We start from the raw sequence: 21,103 nt of genomic DNA on the forward strand, positions 1-21,103 counted from the left end.
GCTTTATCTTATAGAACTCAAGGTTCCCGTGCTGGGCAAACAGGTTTTGCAGCTGTTTGAGCTAAGATTTCCAAGTTATTCACATAATGAAAACCTATACTTTGTTTCGGTCGAGTTCCCCATTCAAATGCATGTAACAGTGAGAAACGCACTGTCTTGGCGAAAGAAAGCGTTTTTGTACAACTTCATAGAAATAGCTGTAACTTTTGATAGAAGACTCAGACAAACATGTTTATGGCCTTATATTATAGAACTCAAGGTCTCCGTGCTGGGAAAACAGGTTTTGCAGCTGTTTGAGCTAAGATTTCCAAGTTATTCACATAATGAAAACCTATACTTTGTTTCGGTCGAGTTCCCCATTCAAATGCATGTAACAGTGAGAAACGCACTGTCTTGGCGAAAGAAAGCGTTTTTGTACAACTTCATATGAATAGCTGTAACTTTTGATAGAAGACTCGGATACACATGTTTATGGCTTTATCTTATAGAACTCAAGGTTCCCGTGCTGGGAAAACAGGTTTTGCAGCTGTTTGAGCTAAGATTTCCAAGTTATTCACATAATGAAAACCTATACTTTGTTTCGGTCGAGTTCCCCATTCAAATGCATGTAACAGTGAGAAACGCACTGTCTTGGCGAAAGAAAGCGTTTTTGTACAACTTCATAGAAATAGCTGTAACTTTTGATAGAAGACTCAGACAAACATGTTTATGGCCTTATATTATAGAACTCAAGGTCTCCGTGCTGGGAAAACAGGTTTTGCAGCTGTTTGAGCTAAGATTTCCAAGTTATTCACATAATGAAAACCTATACTTTGTTTCGGTCGAGTTCCCCATTCAAATGCATGTAACAGTGAGAAACGCACTGTCTTGGCGAAAGAAAGCGTTTTTGTACAACTTCATATGAATAGCTGTAACTTTTGATAGAAGACTCGGATACACATGTTTATGGCTTTATCTTATAGAACTCAAGGTTCCCGTGCTGGGAAAACAGGTTTTGCAGCTGTTTGAGCTAAGATTTCCAAGTTATTCACATAATGAAAACCTATACTTTGTTTCGGTCGAGTTCCCCATTCAAATGCATGTAACAGTGAGAAACGCACTGTCTTGGCGAAAGAAAGCGTTTTTGTACAACTTCATAGAAATAGCTGTAACTTTTGATAGAAGACTCAGACAAACATGTTTATGGCCTTATATTATAGAACTCAAGGTCTCCGTGCTGGGAAAACAGGTTTTGCAGCTGTTTGAGCTAAGATTTCCAAGTTATTCACATAATGAAAACCTATACTTTGTTTCGGGCGAGTTCCCCATTCAAATGCATGTAATCGTCAGAAACGCATTCTTTATGTTTCCATCAAGGTTTATTTTCTTAGAAATCATTGTTTTTCTCCTTTTCTCAACATTTCACAATTCTGAGTCAACAGAAACAGGTATCAGAAATGTCTCTAATGTAGACATGTACAGTGTACTGTAAGTATTAAAAGATCATAAAGGAAAAACTAAGTTTTATGTGAAACTGATTATAATAAAAAATGAGCAGATTTAAAGAAAGAATCTGAAAACAACACTTTTTTGGTCTAAGTGATCAAAGAACAAACCGTAGCTGCACTAATATTACACATCTCGATTGTTGTGGTGAACAGACATGTTGCTTTTAAAACCACATGCAGTGTGTGACCATGACTGTTCACCGAGACCATCAATGCCACTTCGCTGAAGCATTCTTATCCTTCTTCTTCTTCTTCTTGCCATTAAATTGGAAGCAGAAGCAGCACGAGCTGCTTTGATCTACTGAAAGGAAAAAGCAGAACATCTGAGCTGAAACCAGTCAGCTGAAATCATTAAGACAGGAACAATCATTCAATGCAGTGTATCAGGTGGCTTAGCCTGTTACAACTGTTGATACAAGCTAAATACGGTTAACACACAGTATCAGGGAGCTCCAGTGTGGGAACTAGTGGCTTTAGGTTTGTAGTCATTTAACTTTCATCCATTCATTAATTTAATTCAGGAGGAAGAAATGCCAGGTTGGTGCAGGCTGGTTACATGCATTTGGTCCCATGCTGTCTTTAACTAAATGACTTGGTTCATTTTATGGCTGGGCTGTACGTGGGGTTATATCATGTTATTTGGGCAGGAGTACCTGTCCCCTGTTAGACTTAGAAAGTTTCTCCATAAGTAGAGTTTCTAATTCTTCTAGAACATCTGTGGCTGACAGCTTTTTGGTGGCTCTTTTTACCCCACACTGGTTGTGTGTAAATAGCCCCACTAGTTCTTTTGGGTTGCAGTTAACTGGGGAGGAAGGGGTGGGTATGCCATGACTAGATGAATAACAATTATCTGGGATACATAAATTTCATAATGCATGCATATATCTCTATAAACCTGGCCTGAGGGCTGCCATTTTTTACATTCAGTTATTTCTTTGTTGAATCTAAATAATGAATGTGTTACAATTAAACTGACACTGGTCAGCGTAAATGGCTCATTGGGACACAGAAACCTTTAAATTAAACCCGATCACCTGATATCGAGTGTCAAACAATATCACAGCTGTAAAAGCTGTTTACAGTCAGAATTTTTAAAAACTATGATTGTAAATCATATCAGGTGGCAGGGGAGGACGCTGGACAGACCTGGTGCACCTAAACGCGTAGTGAGGGTGTGCTGGGAACGTCTAGCAGAGGCCCCAGTCCGCGAGATCTTCAGGCCAAGCGGAATGCGGCTCAGGCAGTGGCTGAAGCAAAAACTCGGGCGTGGGAGGAGTTCGGAGAGGCCATGGAAAAAGACTTTCGGACTGCCTCAAAGAGATTCTGGCAAACCGTCAGGCGTCTCAGGAGGGGAAAGCGGTGCTCTACCTGCACTGTGTATAGTGCTGGCGGAGCGCTGCTGACATCGACTGAGAAAATTGTCAGGCGGTGGAAGGAATACTTCGAGGACCTCCTTAATCCCACTGAAACGTCTTCCGAGGAAGAAGCAGAGTCTGGGGATGAGGGGAATGACCCGCCAATTTCCGAGGGCGAGGTCACTGAGGCAGTTAAACAACTCCTTGGTGGCAGAGCCCCTGGTGTTGATGAGGTCCGCCCCGAGTTCCTGAAGGCTCTGGACGTTGTAGGGCTGTCCTGGTTGACACGCCTCTGCAATGTTGCGTGGAGATCAGGGGCAGTACCTGTGGACTGGCAGACCGGGATGGTGGTCCCCATCTTTAAGAAAGGGGACCGGAGGGTGTGTTCCAACTACAGAGGGATCACACTCCTCAGCCTCCCTGGGAAAGTCTATGCCAGGGTGCTGGAAAGGAGAGTTCGTCCGCTAGTCGAACCTCGGATACAGGAGGAACAATGTGGTTTTCGTCCTGGTCGCGGAACACTGGACCAGCTCTTTATCCTCTCGAGGATACTTGAGGGTGCATGGGAGTTTGCCCAACCAGTCTACATGTGTTTTGTGGACTTGGAGAAGGCATTCGACCGTGTCCCTCGGGGTGTCCTGTGGGAGGTGTTGCGGGAGTATGGGGTGTCTGGCCCATTGCTACGGGCCATTCGATCTCTATACAACCGTTGCAAGAGCTTGGTTCGCATTGCCGGCAATAAGTCGGACTCGTTCCCGGTGGGTGATGGGCTCCGCCAGGGCTGCCCTTTGTCTCCAGTTCTGTTCATAATTTTTATGGACAGGATTTCTAGGCGCAGCCAAGTGGCGGAGGGCTTTCGCTTTGGTGGCCTCAGAATCTCATCTCTGATTTTTGCAGATGATGTGGTTCTGTTGGCTTCATCGGGTGAGGGCCTCCAGCTCGGTTCGCAGCCGAGTGTGAAGCAGCGGGAATGACAATCAGCACCTCCAAATCTGAGGCTATGGTTCTCAGCCGGAAAAGGGTGGAGTGCCCACTCCGGGTCAGGGATGAGTTCCTGCCCCAAGTGGAGGAGTTCAAGTATCTCGGGGTCTTGTTCGCGAGGGAGAAGGGAGCCGGAGATCGACAGACGGATTGGGGCTGCAGCTGCAGTAATGCAGACGCTGCACCGGTCCGTCGTGGTGAAGAGGGAGCTGAGTGTAAAAGCGAAGCTCTCAATTTACCGGTCGATCTACGTCCCTACCCTCACCTATGGCCACGAGCTGTGGGTAGTGACCGAAAGAACGAGATCGCGGATACAAGCGGCAGAAATGAGCTTCCTCCAAAGGGTGGCTGGCCTCTCCCTTAGAGATAGGGTGAGAGGTTCGGCCATCCGGGAGGGGCTCAGAGTAGAGCAGCTGCTGCTCCACATCGAAAGGAGCCAGCTGAGGTGGTTCGGGCATCTGACAAGGATGCCCCCTGGGCGCCTCCTGGGTGAGGTGTTCCAGGCATGTCCCACCGGGAGGAGGCCCCGGGGCAGACCCAGGACACGCTGGAGAGATTATATCTCTCTGCTGGCCTGGGAACTCCTTGGTGTTCCCCCGGATAAGCTGGAGGAGGTGGCTGGGGAGAGGGAGGTCTGGGCCTCTTTGCTTAGGCTGCTGCCCCCGCGACCCGGCCTCGGATAAAGCGGATGAAGATGGATGGATGGATGGATGATTGTAAATAAATTCAAACAAGTAGCTTTTCTCTTTGTGCTGAATATCAACACTGTGATTTCTTAGATTGTAAAGCTTTACTTTAGTGCAACCAGTTGTAGAAGCTGCCACTCCAAATGTCTTTTGATAACAAGAAAAAAATACCTTTTCAGTACACTGCCTGAAGTTCTTCTCCGACATCTTCTGCCATCAGCTTTGTCTGCTGGTTTGAAGACAATAAACCACATAAAAGGTGATTTAGTCACTTTGTCTGCATCATGCAGCTCGAATATGTCGTGTAACGATGTTGAATGGCCGTCGTTATCCCTCTGCTGCGTCAGTAGGATTGTACTGTACAGTACTGTACTGTATCTCATTGATATGTGAGAAATTCTAATGAAACACAATAACAGACTTACATCATTAAAATATAAAGGGCAGGAGATATTTAGATATTTTTATATTTATATTACATTTTATAGCTGACGGATATTACTAAATAGAATTTACTAAATAGCTGGATGAACATGAAACATATGTCTATAATAACAAATGACCATGAGAGCCAGTAGAATTAATTCAACTGGACACTCGAAAGACGTCCTTAAATGCTCTTTAAGTGGCAGAACAGATGAACAAACAGTTAATCGCTTACTTGAGATGAAATCTGCTCAGCTACTTTGAAAACAGCTTCTAACTGGTTCCTCCTTTAACAGGATGACTGCTCAGGGGTAAGGCCATCATGTAGTCCAGCAACCTTTATGGTTCTGCTTTGATTCACCAGGAACTATTAGGGAAACCTTCCAGCGCCTCCTGTGAAAGACACAGGCATAAACACAAACATTTATTAACATGTTCCACAGTCTTCCAGTTTGATTTTCTCATCCTGTGGACAACAACGTACATGGATGCAGGTTTATTGTTAACTTTTGTAAGGTTTATTTAATGAACATATCCAGCTGCAGCTCCACTGTGATCCTGAACTGGATAAGCAATTAAGAAAAAGTGTCAATAAATGGACATACATCAACTTACTAAATTTATCCAAACAGACTGGACCAATAATGATTCACTGAGTTAGAGACTTTAACAGACTCTTCTATGTAAGAATGTCTCGTGCTGATATACCTGCAAACTTGACAACAAAGGTTTTTCAGACTGCAATGTAGCTGTCCTCTATGTCAGCTAACACATTTACATTCATGTCACATTTATTTCTGCTTTCCCATTTTATAATTATTACTTACATTTTGATTAGATACCTTGGGTTTTAAGGCTGCCAGTTTATCGCAGGGCTAACACAATATGTGTAACAAAAAAATCCACTTAATACCTTATCTTTAAAGATAACATTTTTCTCAGCTTTAGTGACCTGTCTTCTTTGTACGATTTGCCCTCGTATCATTTGTTCCTCATTTTTCAAATAAGGCACTGTGCATCTTCGATCTTGCCACTTTCCAAGTCAGCCCCCCAAGTCTTGGTGGGAAGACTTATTTCAGTTGAACCCTCACAGTACCTACAGTATTTATAGGTAACTAAAAGACTGGGCTTCTTGACTATTATTTGGAAGTCTATGCAAAAAGTACATGGAGCATGCTATCGTTTCTTTTTCACCAAACTCCCTGCCGGTGGCTGATGCCCTCGTCCCCTGTGTTCAGGTATGTACTGGCTCACTCACGGGGGCTGCCTGGCACCTGTGGCTCGGTCGGGCACATTCCGGGGAGTGGGGGATCCTCAGTCTTGTAGGCCCAGGGCTCTGTCCAATCTGGCGCAGCTGACTATTTATTTTTTAGCTGTAGATGGTTTATCTTCTGCCTCTGATGAGACGGAACAAATCAGATCAGAATTTGCTTTGTCTAACTTTTTAACAAAGAAAAATGCTTTGTCAAAAGGTATGTGCCTTTGACAACGTCTCCATCTAGTGGTGAAATTTCTAAACTGCATCCACGGTTACACAAACAGAAGAGGCCAAAAATGTGCCTGATATTTTGGCCATTACTAAGCTTTCACTGTTTAAGGAGAACCTTTTGACCTTTGAGACTTGTAGTTATATTCTGAGCCTGCACAGATAATGAGGAGCAAAGAGAGAAATATATTTGCATTCATCATCAGTTGTTCAGTTGTTTTCAGTTACAGTTTTTCTCAATCAATTTGATGACAAAAAGTAGAAAAAAGAATTAAATGAAAAGAAAAGAAAAACGTAAACAGTCATTGTGAGTTGTTGTTGTTGTGCCATTGTTTGTCACACACTGGACTGTGGCTGTGGTCTGTGGCTGTTAGGATGCCTGGGTCGTCGACCCAGGGTTTTTGAGTTTTTGATATTATTTATACTTCCTAGCTTTTGGTTTCTTTGAGTTCCGTCTTATGGCTTATGTCTCTGTCGTCTTTAGTTGCTCTGTCTCCCCTATCACCTGCATCCCCTTGTCTAGTTCGCGTCTATGTGTATCTTAAGTTCCTATATCCCAGTGTTCAGTCAGTGTTTGTGTCTGCCCTGTTCCCACGTCTCTGTGCCCTTTGTAGTGCCTGCATGTGAGTCTGTGTCTTTGTTCAGTCTGTGTTATGTGTTTCCTGTTTTACTTTGAAGGTCTCTGTCTTTTCTCAGTGTGTTCAGTTTATGCTTCTTTGGTCTCGTCAGTTCTGATTTGCCCCAGCTGTGTTTCCCTCCTGTTACCCATTCCCTGATTGCTCCCTCTGTGTATTTAAGCCCTGTGTTTCTCTGTGTCCGTGTCGCGATCTACCGTTTTCCTAGCTGTGTGTTCTGTCATTCCTCCAGTTTAAGTTTGTTTTGAGTTTTTTTTTCAGTTATGTTATATTTTTGAGTACCAAAGTAAAGCCTTTTTGAGTTCACGTCTGTCTCCGGAGTCTGCACCTTGGGTCCTATTCCTGCCTGCACACAGCCACACCTAACAGTGGCAAATTTTACTCTTCACCATAGCATTTGGTCTCTGGCAGTTAGCTTTGTCACAAACATAAAGGATCTAGGGGTGCCTGCGGGCAAAATCTGTTTTAAAAACGTAAGTCATTACATTATCCTTTAAACACAGTGGGTTTATTGAAACACAAAGAATTCCAACACAGCATAGCTGCAACCATGTGGCATGTTATCTGCCTACAGAAAATAGCCAAATCTTACAGACAATGGTGGATGTCAGCCAGAGGGAATGTATCCACCCAACAGTCCAAAAAACAATTTTACTTTTGATCTGTTCCGGGGTTGCTTCTTGAGGTCATATGTAAAAACAGAGAGAACACATTAAAATGTCATGTCAATACATACAGTCTCTTTGTGCAGATTATAGAGGGACTTCACAAGCACCATGTCTGACACAAGCACCACAAAACACCAAACAAATTTTCCAAGTCCCACCCCCCAGCCCCTCTACATCACAGCTGAGAGGCTCAAATGTCTTAAAATCAAAACATATGTGATAGAAAATTATCAATGTGCTAAAACAGAATTTTTCTCTTTTTCCTACTTACAAAGCATTTTATTCTTAATCTAAGAGAAATCAAAATATAAATCTGATCAATATATAAACAACAAATGCAAAAGTGTTTGAGTAGTAGAAATGGCTGTTCTAATTTCTGAGTTCTGTGTGTTAGTGTTTTCTGTGTGTGCACATGATCCAGCTTCAGGCTGTGTCAACAGCTCATCATACACATAATCCTGAATCAAAAAAAACCAAAACATTACGGCTTTGCCGCTCCCAGTGTTTTCTTTTGCGTGGAAACTGGGTCCAAATGGCTCTTTGGGTCTTAAAGGTTGCTGACCCCTGATCTAGGGGGTCTAGATGTATGCCTGAAGTGCACTGCCATGTAAATAATTTGCATTTACTGAATACGTACGGAGTACCACTGTTCAAAAGGGTTTTTTTTGTTTTTTTTTGTTTGTTTTTTTCACTGTTCAAAAGTTGAATAAAGAAACAAACTAATTTTTGCCTTTTTTATTTTTTTATTAAAACCACTTTATAGAACATCACATCAGTTATAATGCAGAATCCATGTCATTTATAGTTTACAAATGACAAAATGTTTATACAAAATCATGACAGCGTTTACATGATATCACCCACTACTAACACTACTTAATTTACTGTATCTTTTGAAAAATTACCGCTATTTATACAGTACAAGACTTAAGAATATTTAACAAGAGCAAGTTTCATTTTGCCCTGGTTTTACTACCACACTGTTCACCAAAACGCAGCAAACCTTCACCATCTTATCCAGAAGGGTCACCTCTTCACCCTCACATGAAAGAAGTAATCTGATTAGCATGGTGGTATGTTCGAAGCAGGGATTTCGGAGTGCCCCTTGTGTAGAGCGGAAACCCAGTCACGATGTGTTTCATCCATTTCATAGGCTGGTTTGCCTGCAATAATGCCAAATAATTAGCAACTCTATACATAGAACGTAGTTCTGCAAAATCACTCATTAGGATGTTTGTTCTAATTTGCTATGACCTCAGAGTGCATCGAAAATGAAACAAATAGGCTATAAAGAGTGATATGAACTCCCACACAGTCATTTATTTCACTGGTATGCCCATAAATTTCTGTGTCTTTGGAAAGCAGAGTTGAACATATTCACGTGTAACGTTATTGGAAATTATCGGATTATGAGTAAATCAAAAAATAACTACAAGAGCAACGCACAGAGGAAAAAAGCTTATGGTAGGAATTAAATCTTGGTCAGCTGTTAACAAATTACTTATTACTTACAAATTACTTAATTATCATGTATATGTTATAAATTTGCACTAATTATGCTGGAATGCTGTCATCGTAAACTTACGGGTGCCTGTTTTATAGAAATGTATTTTGTCCTCACATTTTCAGATTTCCAACACCTTGATTAAGTTCTGTGTGCATGCATGAAAATGCACAAGCGCCGATAAGCGAGTACTTTTATTTTGTGAACTGTTGCCGGAAGTCTTGATGTTATTGAGTTAAACTTGGCACTGGTCCCTTGCGGTGACGGGGAGAAGTCTCGATCGGAAGCTCAGCACCTGGCGATGCGAGTTCACAGAGTTGTGAGGCGTCTCCAGGTGTTACACGGATCCCACCGCTGTCCCACCAGTCATTAACGCAGGCTTTCCCCCTGTATTTTACGCCCGATACACAGAATTTCCTGAAGCGATCATATGCGATTTTACGTGGTAATAAGGGGATGTCCGCTGTGTGAAACAGCACCGGATGGATGGAAGGATGTGGCCGTTCCATGGCGCACTGGAGTAATAATACAGTGAACTGACGAAGGATCGCTACAGTTTGGCTTTTCTCTTTCTTTTTACCCATCTTTGGAATCTGGTGGGAACGTGCAGTGTTTATTCCTAAGGCTTTAATCGCCTGTTATGTGCGTGGCAAGGAAAATACCCAGTGGAAGAGGTACAGCAGGATCCGACGTAAAGGCACAGAGCATCTGAAAAAGCTTCGTTTTCTGATTTGTTTGTTTTTTATGCTGGTGCGTAATGTACGTGGAATGAAGACAGAGAATGGATATAATTTGGGAGATACTGATCATTCTTCAAGCTAATTTTATTGTTTGTATATCAGGTGAGTTGTGGGTATATTTAAAAAAAAACAATTCATCAATGAATTATCTGGAACTTTTTTTCTGAAATTCTGTCTGATATGGGTGAGATTTGGTTTATCAAACTAGTGTGCAGGAAATGGTCAGGTGGGGGGGGACGCATCAGAATGCACTCTAGTTTGTGCGCCTGGCGAGAATCATTCTCGTTGTTTCTCTCTTTGCTCACCTATACATACCTCTTCGCGTGTATGTGACCTTTTATGTGGGACTCAAAAACAGAGAAGGTATCGCCTCCAGCAACTGATGCGCAGTCTTTTGACACACGCATAACAGCGAGATTGACTTTTTTTTTTCTTTTTTCATTTTGGTCACTCGATGGATGCATTGCAGAAGAACTCCCACAGTCTCTCCTCACCGGTCCTTTCCAGTTTTTGTGAAGTCTCTAGGCTCCAGAAACAGTTCACTTAGAGTTATTGTCACATAAAGCTGTTATGCGCACCGCTGAGTGCGCTGCAGTCTACGATATGAGGAGCAGATTTGGGGCTGTAGGTCATGCAGCAGATGTACCTAAGCTTTCGGCGCTTGCCGATGGAGCGAAGCTTTTACTCTAGCTCATGTTTCAAGCAAATACAGGAGTTCAACGCCCATTTCTATACTCCGTACCTAATAGAGCACGTTTCTTCTTTTATCGATATGTTAAAAGCACTTTGATAATTAAAAAGAAAGAATTGTGGCCCTTTTTGTCTTTAAAATTCTAAATTTGTCCGAATTTACCCGTAAGATTTTAGAACAAGACAGATATTTGCAGACCAAAAAACCGATGCGCATCAAACAAGCGAAGCTTCATTTTAAACACGTATCCGCGCCTCGATGATAAACAGCAGGGACACGATTTGGTTATCTTTACTGCTCTGCCTTTATTTATTTATTTTTTATCCGTCTTTCGAAATGACGCAAACCTGAGAATTCACAACGAAGATGTGCGTAAATCCTCCGTGTTCACGCATTATGCACGCTAAGCTCTTATCTCATTTTTGTACCTACACGATGTCAGGGAGGGAAAAGGATTTATATTCCAGTCAACCTACTATATAGTGTCCTAGCTTCCCTCCCTCACTCCTTCCCTACCTTCCGGTAGTGACTGTTTTAAAATGGTTGTAATTAAAAGCTTAGTACGGACAACGCTGTTCTTTTTCAACACTATTAAACAAACTTGAATAAGAAGGTAGAGGATTAACTTGCTGTCAGCCCCAGTAAGAAAAATGTGCTTTTCAGAAACACAATCAGCTAAGAGGTGTGGAATTTAAAATACAGCTGAGATTTACTGCAGCTGTCAAACACCATCATTCAACACATACATTAGTGTTTAGTGTTTAATCTCAGTTGTTCTAACCCTAGCATCTGGTATAATAGTCATCTATCCACCCCCAAGCATCAGTCACCCATGGGCAGTGTTTTCTGTGCTAAATCTAGTTAGTCAATTATGGCCTTTTAAAATATGTCCCTTTATGAAGTTTATGAACCAAAACTTGGTTGAAAATGAATAGATTAAATGCTGGTTCTTCAGATGAACGACATCTGAAAAGATTATGTTTCTTTCTCAATCTACGTTATAGTGATCTTATTTGTACAAGTCTCTGCACAGTCAGTGCTTATTGTTCCCACATACTTGTGAAACCCAGTGATACAGAAGAAGACCCTAGGTTTAAATCTGCTAGTGTTCTGATGAGGTCATAATGGATAAATGTTTTGCTTACCCCCCTCTTTACCAATTTAATCTTCTAGGACCTGAAGTCCACATATGTGGACATCACATTTTGGGTTATTTCGACCAAAATACTCAATTTTGCTCTACATGGGCCTGATATCCACTTACAAGGGCATTATACTGCTACTGTTCTATCAAAATGTTAAACAAATATCCTCATATGTGGCTCTTATTTTTCTTAAAAACAAAAATAAGGTAAAAAAAACAAACAAAACAAACTCTGGTAATTCTTTGCTTTTACATTCATCGGGCCCCAATATACCCAAATGTCAAAGAGAAATTAAAAATGCATGTCGTGGAAGAGTTTGGGTCTTAGGAGGTTAAATACGTCCAATTTGCAGCCAATCACAGAGTCAGCCATCCTGATCTTTTTTTTCTTCCTGTCTATTGTTGTCACCAGGTCTGGTGCTGCTCTCCCAGCAGACCACAACAAAGCAAATGGACTGGTTTTTATACAGCACTTTTCTACTTTACTTGAGCACTCAAAGGGATTTATGCCTCATTCACACATTCATGCAAGCACTTTATTCTATTCTTAAGGGCTTTCTATCTAACATTCTCTCTCCAATGGATGCATTGGAGAACAACTTGGGATTAGTAACTTGCCCAAGGATATTTGACAAGCAGAGTGGAGCAGGCAGGGATCAAACCACAAACCTTCCAATTGGTTGATGACCTGTTCTGCCTCCTTGGCAAAAACACAAAGATACAATATTATAACACAAGTGGAACAAACCCTGTGAACTTATTGAGGCAGGTAACTTCAGTTAGAGAGTGTCATACAGACTTACATGTATGCCTCTCTTCATATCATATACTAAACACACCCTCACTGTTTAGCAGTTTAACAAATATCCCATCTCTCCCTCTGATGTGTCAGTGCTTCTGCTGCCTTGCCATCATTGCCTGCTGTTTCAACATTTCCATCACCGCAGCATACACCTGCAGTCTCTGGGGGATGTTTAGTCGTCACTCCCCTACTTCTGTGGTTACCATATTTATTGGAAGTGACGATCATCAAGACTGGATGCCAGGTTATGTTTTCCAGTGCTGATACGAAGCAATAACTTCAAGGAAGAGCTATCAGATAGTAATATCTGTTCCAAATTTGTTCCAGTTATTCTAAAACCAAATGAGATGTCTTATGTCAATTCAACGACATTTTTCAACACAGTTAATTGAAACATATTTATACATGACATTCCTAAACACAGCATGAATAGCAATAACATTACTAGCTGCAAACCTGTCCATTTTGGAAGTTTGAGTAAAATGCAGTATTCATCTTTATATATCACTCAAGGTTTTAATTTCTTTGATTTATTTCAACTCCAACATAAATGTGTTGTGTAAATTGGCTCTAAAAGAGCTATTTTGACATCATTTTTACACATATGTCATTTGTGAACCATTCATTTTGCTTGTGCATGCAATTTACAACATCCTCAGCACCACAGAGATCATTCCTGGTGATGTGACCTAAATATCTCAGGCTATTCACAACATGTAGTTGTACTTTTGCCAAATAAGATGAGGGAAAATTAATCCACTCTAAACATGTTTAGATGTTCAGATTTTCAGTTTTGATCATCTTTTAGTATTTCTTATCCAGTTCAGTTTTTAAAAGTCAGTAGCTGCAAAGGAAATGAGTAAGTGGAACCTAGGCAGAGATTGACTTGGGTCTCTGTAACAGTGAATCCAAGGACATGTTAATATTCTCTTTACTCCTGAGGCTTGGTGTGGGCATGTACACATTCAGCTGCTCAGTTAAACACTGGCATGCGCGCTAACCTTTAGACTTCTGTGTCATCATGTGTACTTGTTGCCTGAGTCACATTTGACAGTGAAAATCTTTGCTTGATGGTGCTTGGGATTCTATAATGTCTCAGCAGTTTCCTTTCAGTGACATTTATTCTTTAACAAATATCTGATGGATTGGAATACATTTATTAGCCAAATGTAGATACACACACATGAATGTGGACTGTGATAAGCAAAACTTCAAAGGCAGCCTATCATGCACAGTTGAGCCTGGATTGTGGACACAAAAGTCTCGTAATTGACAAGGCTTTAATCTATGCTGTAATCAAGATGCAAAGTTTGGTGTCGCTAAGATGGCAGTGAACATGAGGCTGACTCACTTGGTGCTGTGACAGAACCCCTAGGTTAATTTATGAAGTGGAGGATCATTGGAAATCAAGGATACTCATAGTAGGGCTGTTTCAATCCACCAGTACATTATAAAGAATTTGCAACACATCAATCACAATCTGATTTAAGTTGCACCACATCTACAAGCTATTTTCAGCTTTTCTCTTATTCACTGGGGGTCACCACAGCACGTAGCTCAAGCATCACTGGCTACCATTATAATTCTGATAAGAATATTGTTTCAAAAATTTAGTAAACAACTTTGTTAGTACATTTTCAGCCCCATTTTTCTTTTGAGAATAGATGTTAGTAGGTGGTGACCTTTACAAACTAGCTATTAGTTACTCTTTTGGACATTATACCCATGAATTTACTTTTTTGTGATTTCTAAATATCTTTATGGATATGCACTGTGTTGGAACAAGGCATCGAAGAAGATAACAGTGGTTGAATCTGCTGTGATGAAATCTATTCCCACTGCTGTGTAATACATTATTGTAAATTTAAATGTTATTAGGAAATGATCAGACAAAGTGGGTTTTCAGAAAACACTGTTAAATGGTGTGAGTGTGATTAAAATGGTGGATGGGTTCTTTTGCACTTTGAGAGAAGTCAACTGAGTCTAGTAATAGATTCAATGTTGTACTGATGCTGTTATTTTTATTATCTACATGGATGTTAAAATCACCAACAGCAATTATTTTATCTTAGGCAGAGCACTAAATCAGATAAAAAGTCAGAGTAAGGCCCAGGTGGACAATAGAGAACAACAAATAAAACTTTTTTTGAGTTTTCCAGCTAGGGTGGACAGGGCTAAGCTTCAGGTTTTCAAGTGAACTACAATTCTGCCTAGGTCTTTGGTTGATTAACAAGCTGGAGTGGGAGATTTCTGCCACACATCCCCTCTGGCCTGTGTTTCAAGGATTCTGTCAATTTGTAATACTCAGAGGTGTTGATTCATTTAAACTAACATAATCATTATGGTGTAACAAGGTTTTTCTTTCAGGCAGAGTAAATCAATTTGTTGATCAGTTATTCATTTATGTACTAACAGGGACTTATGTTGGGCAGACACTGTGCGATTTTTTCAGTCGCGCAATTCAGCTCCTGCTCAAACTGTACGGTTGACTCGCAGGGGTTAGAAGTTCGTAGGTCACGATGCAGGGTCTCACACTATATGGCCCGATGCTCTGATGCGACCTGAGTGCTCACACTGTGCGTCCATAAAAAGAAGAGAGAAGTTGCAAAGAGGAATGTAAGACTGCTTCCTTGTCCCAACTCTGGAAAGTCATATTTTGGAGGGTTAATAAATTTGGGCAGATTTCTAGAAATGAGAGCTGCTCCATCAAAAATGGGGTAGGGGTCTCTCCTGACAAAATCAGGTTTCCTCTAGAACAGGGTTGTCAAACTCAAATACACAGTGGGCCAAAATTCAAATCTGGAACAAAGTCGCGGGCTAACATTAATATTTATTGAAAAAAAAAATCTTCCTCCAGATATGAGAATGAATCTTTTCTTATGGACTTGAACACGTTTTGCTGAAAAACTGAATATGGAACAAGCAAAGCTTTATACTAAACAATATATATATTAGCTGTATAATACCAGTAGGCCAGCTCTAATAGTCATTTGGTATGGCTTCGCGGGCCAAATATAATTAGGCTGCGGTCCAAATTTGGCCTGCGGGCCAGAGTTTGACACCTATGCTCTAGAAGGTTACCCAAATTTCTATAAAACCCATATTGTTTTTTGGACACCACTCAGATAGCCAGCAATTTAAGGAGAACATGTGGCTAAACATGTCACTCCTGGTCTGATTGGGGAGGGGACCAGAGAAAACTACAGAGTCCGACATTGTTTTGGCAAAGTTGCACACCGATTCAATATTGATTTTAGTGACCTCCGAATGGCGTAACTGGGTGTCATTACTGCCGACGTGAATTATGATCTTACTGAATTTACGTTTACCCTTAGCCAGCAGTTTTAAATTTCCTTCAATGTCGCCTGCTCTGGCCCCTGGAAGACAATTGACTATGGTTGCCGGTGTCTCTAGCTTCACATGTCTGAGAACAGAATCACCAATTACCAGAGTTTGACCCCCGGCGGGTGTGTCGCCGAGTGGGGAAAAACGGTTAGACACATTTGTATTACCGTAATGACGACAACATCAACGGCGCGCACAGTGTCGCTGCTTTCAGGAACCATTGCAAAGAAAAGCGTCTGGACTTCTTTAAGTTGCTTGAAGGGTTAATTTTCAAGCAACTTAAAGAAGTCCAGACGCTTTTCTTTGCAAGCTCCTTTGACTACGATGACCTGGATGACTGAGAACCTTCACAGACATTTCAGGAACCATTGGAATTTTTAAGGTTGCGCGAACCATTGAATACTTACGGTAACCGCAAGGGTGTATGCTTGGTGGAACACTCCATATCCCACAATTCATAGCACGCCTCTACCGAGTGAAACAATGGCGGCCACCATTTCGTTTTATATGTATTTTATTAGTGTTTCTAGGTCACAAAATAAATTTTTAAGATATTTTCAGGCGAGAATGTAGGTGTGTAAACTTCAAATATCTGCTCGTTTTATCAAGGCATCCCATATTAGCAAGTTCTCTTATGTGTTGCTGCTAGCCGGCTAGCTACCTAGCACCGCTAGCGACCCTTTGCTAAAAAGCACCCGGGCTGGGCTTTCAGTGATGCGTCTCTAACTCCTTTCACCCCCGATCGCTCGCAAACAGTCTTTGTCTTAGCTGGACTTATTTTTCGTTTATATGGTGCTGGTCGATGTGGAAAAAATAACTGAGTTGTTTAGTGGTGGCTAACGCGGAGCTACAACAGAGGGCAGCTATTCACCCGTGTATGACAGAAAGGTCATGCGGGGAAAGAGACATATAAGGCGGCCGCCGATCAACCGATGGTGGCTAACGCGGAGCTCAATCGTGGATCAGGGAAACCGAAGGCAGGAGAAGCAGGCGGCTGCCGGTCGGAGCGTGAGGTGAACTGAATTTCAGGTAAGAAGTTATGAACTGCACTCTATTTGCGTCAGATATAAACCGAGTTTAGGTGTAGTTTATTTTCGTTGTGGTGACTTTTTACAATAACTCATACTGCGTGCTAGCTAGCACGACAGAGTTTCTATACAGCTGTGTGCGCCCTAAGTTACTGATGTTGAACTTTATGACAGCCTGGCCTGTCATTCACTCGCCTGTTGAAACTTCAGTCATGAAACTGATCAATGATCGGCTTTTCTCTCTTGTTTGTTTATTGCACTAAACAAGAGCAGCACGTTTAAGCTTGATCAGCTGTTGTTAGAATTCATTTGATTTTAATTTCTAGTATCAGCTGATGTTTGCTGGAGCCACAGTTGAAAAAACGGCTGGTCCAAACCATGAGATGTCCTTACTGAATCATCAGAGCTGAACTGGTGATGGAGAAACAGGTTTACCTTTTAGGTGACATGAATGAGTTGAAGGGAAGTTATGAACTGTTTCTGAGAGACAAATAACACCAATATCCTTTTTTGTGTAGCTGACAGCTGGTAACTGTGCAGCGGCGGATCTAGCAAAGCTTTTGCCAGGGGGCCAGGTAGGGCATTAACAGGGAAAGGGGGACACAAAGATATACTTTTCTTTACTCTCATATAAAATATTTAGCTTTTATTAAATAGTTATCTGAATCTTACAACCAAAGTTTGTATAATAATACACAAGATTGGCTGTAGACCATTGTTAATCAGTCAGAACACTGTGTAAAAATAACAAAAAACAAAAAGTGAATGCAAAAGAGCATAAATATTTATTTTACGTGTTTGATGTGTGTGGCAGGGTGTGGTCTGCAGTGCCGCTGCAGGGGAGGTGGACCCACGGGTGTAAAGTCTGTGCTCTCTCAGCTGTTTTTTGGGTGTGTGTTGGGCTGTGAGTTGAAAAGCTACAGCCGGCTGTGTGGGTACACCAACCATGTGTGAAAAGTGGTCCATAACGTAATGCTTCAAAGCGTGTTCATGCAAACATTGTCGGGTCTGCCGTGGTACAATGGGACTTCTGCTCATGAACCTCTGTGCACAGCGTCTGCAAATCAGGGCTGTACGAAGTCACCTCATCTTTACACAAAACTGTAAGCTGTCATCTGTGAGGCGCGAGCGGTGTTTGTTTTTACCATAGTTCATGGTGGACAATGGGTGCTCTGTTTGGTTTTGCTCTCTGTAGCCGTATGAATGGCAAACTACACTGATTAGCAGCGGCAGAGGCACACTTAAAATTTCTTCTGAAATTTTCGCTCTCTAGTTTGTATTTAAAGTTTTGAGGGATAAGCCTCTTAAATTTCTCCAAGTAGAAATATATGTAAAAAAACAAAACAAAAACGATTTTCAATTTTTTTGTACTTTATTGCACTTTTTTTTGCAATTAATGCCGTTACTATAGACTTAATGCATACATATTATTAAAATATGGGCTATAACAGTTGTATTGATGTATAGCAACTTGAAATGCTCCCAAAAATGGCACTACAGCATATAAAAATATAAAGTAAGCTCTGGCGGACTTGGTTCTATGGTAGGTCTTAAAGGGTTAAGCGGGTCAGTAGTCTGAGTTTTGAACAACCTGTAGACGAGCTAGCCCTTTCTTGTTTAGACAGGTAAATAGACTATTACAATAGTTGAGTCTTGTAGAGAATAAAGCATGAATTATCATCTTAAGTTCACTTATTGACACCATACATCTAAGTTTTTAGATGTTTCCCAAATCCAAAAAGCTAATTCTTACCATTAGAGCTGGGCGATATAAGATTTTTTCATATCACGATATGTTTTTTTCATTTCAGGCGATAACGATATCTATCACGATATAAGCCAAATAACTATATTTGTAAGATTTAAATGTGCCGTTGCTCACAAGTAAAATGTGAAATAATCAGCAGCTTGTTTTGATTTAAATATTTATTTCCCATAATAAGTTCAACAGGGTAGATGTACTTAAGGAACATGAGACTTTTTCAGATAAATAAAGGCAAATATTGCAAACTACACAAAAGGCAGCCGCTAAAGCGTTTAAGTTTCAAAATAGAACAAACGAAACAGACTACTAAATTGTCAATTCCACTTAGAAACAAAATATTAATTCTAAAAATAAATCTTAGTTTGTTTTACAGAAGAACAGACAAAACTGACTAACTTTTGTCAATATCAAATAAACTGAGAACTAAAAGGAAATTCTCAATCTCTCCTTGTTGTATAGCTTAGCTTTTCAAACAGTTTTAACAGTTACTTTAGTCTGACAAAAGCCGAATGACGAATTAGCGCTTCCAGTCAGAGACTGAGGCTACGTTCACACGTACACGGGTATTTTTGAAAACGGAGATTTTCCTTTTTAAAAAAATAATCCCGTCCACACATAAAGGCAGAAATGAAGGAAAACGCTGCTATGAACATGCCAAAGCAGCAGGTGGAGCTAGATTCCTAACCGTGCAGAAATGTTGGCCAATCAGAAGTCTAGAAGCCTCGGTGGGAAAAAGTAAACAAAGCTGGGGCATAGAAGCAGAACCGAGTCGTATGTGTGGAGGGACAGTAACTGTGTGTATATGTAAGCATTTAAACACTGCAGAGAGTAGAATTAACAGTAACAGTATTGTAGAAATTCATTTCACCGAAACAATAACGTGGCGCACAGTGTGACGTCAAAAAATGCGCACACCTTTGACGCTGCGTTTTCTCCGTTTTTCTAGTCCACACGTAAATGCAAAAACTGAGTTTTCAAAAATCTTCCTTTTCAGTGACCAAAAACGCCGTTTACGTGTGGACGAAAGGTGCAAACGCATAGAAAAATCTGCGTTTTCAAAAATACCCGGGTACGTGTGGACGTAGCGCATGCACCAGTTTATTGTATTTCCAGACTTGCTTTCGGCACAATTTACAGTGCACGCTACTCTGTTTTTTGTCAGACTTGAAATAGCCGAAATACCTTCACACTACGGAACTTCTATGGCTCTTCCGTTCGACAATCTCTTTGTAACCATCATCTGTTTTCTCTTCGGTCACGTTCGGTTGATTTTTCTAGTCGGCACACTCATTTCCTCCATTACCCGGGCGGTACGGTGGCTGGCTGCTTCCCAAACAAATACACATGTGCGGCTTGGCACCTGTGCTGTACGTAACAAGTCATGCGACGTGACGCTGCGGCTGTGATTAGTTCGGCTTTGCGCTACGTAATTTGGATTGGCTGTTCTTTTATTTATTTATTTATTTATTTTAAGAGGACAAGAGCGGCGAGGTCTATCGCGATAGTTTAATTTTTCTATCGAGAAAAAGTTATATCGCGATACATATCGTTATCATTCTATCGCCCAGCTCTACTTACCATTTGATTTAAGTTTTGCTCTAAAGAAAAAACTTCATCAAAAATAACACCTAGATTTCTGAGGTTATGCTTCTGTGAGGAACCTAAATCGCCCAGTCACTGTTGAAAGCCAGACATTACACTGTCCGGTGACACAATCAAAGGTTCAGTTTTGTCTGGGTTTAGCTGTAAGTAATTGTTGTTCAACCATTGCTTAATGTCTGTTAAACAGTCATTTAAGTCTTCTGAAAATCATAAGCTCTCCGCTCTGATTGGGTAGTATAGCTGAATGTCATCAGCAAAAAAGATGATAAGACGCATCAGGAAACAAACAGGGGAAGTTTTAGGAGTGACGGCAAGAGAGAGAGCCAGAGAGAGACAGCAGAAAAAGAGAGAGAGCGAGTTTTGAGATGTGAGAGATTTGTGACGTTTAGCGTGTTTGGGGTGTGAAGTTAATGTGTTGTCTTGTGTAGTTAGTGTGTAGTGTTGTGGATAGTTTTGCGTTGTGTGTCAGAACAATGAGGCGACTGCTGTCTCCAGGTAGAAAAAGGAGTGATACACCTGCTACTGTCAGACCTGCAGGTATCAGGCTATGATGTTCTCCTTTATAGTGGACAGAAATTATTTTTTTGGAGTGACAAAAATAATTTGTGTGTATATGGGGGTGGGAATGCACGTTTGTGTCTGCGTGCGCCTGTTCGTCTGTGTCTATATGTCAGGTTGGGTCTTAGACTCAACCTCTCTGGGTACATCTCAGGCCCTCCAAAGTACGGAGGCCTATCTCCCCTCACCACACTCCCTGC

General features: G+C 41.1%; 1 protein-coding gene across 1 annotated transcript in view; it reads left to right on the forward strand.

The window, feature by feature from the left end:
* The first annotated feature begins 9,482 nt into the window (after positions 1-9,482).
* ca10a (carbonic anhydrase 10 (inactive)a) overlaps positions 9,483-21,103 on the forward strand; it is a 320,448-nt gene continuing 308,827 nt past the window's right edge. Inside the window, exon 1 of the mRNA XM_085465447.1 lies at positions 9,483-10,070. Within this exon, the coding sequence (XP_085321573.1) occupies positions 10,010-10,070 (61 nt within the window). The 5' untranslated portion in view covers positions 9,483-10,009. The remainder of the gene's footprint in view (positions 10,071-21,103) is intronic.

This window comes from Copadichromis virginalis, linkage group LG8 (assembly GCF_057382275.1).
Source record: "Copadichromis virginalis isolate Kocher_CV1m ecotype Utaka linkage group LG8, C_Virginalis_male_GT1.1, whole genome shotgun sequence".
Classification (NCBI taxonomy): Eukaryota; Metazoa; Chordata; class Actinopteri; order Cichliformes; family Cichlidae; genus Copadichromis; species Copadichromis virginalis.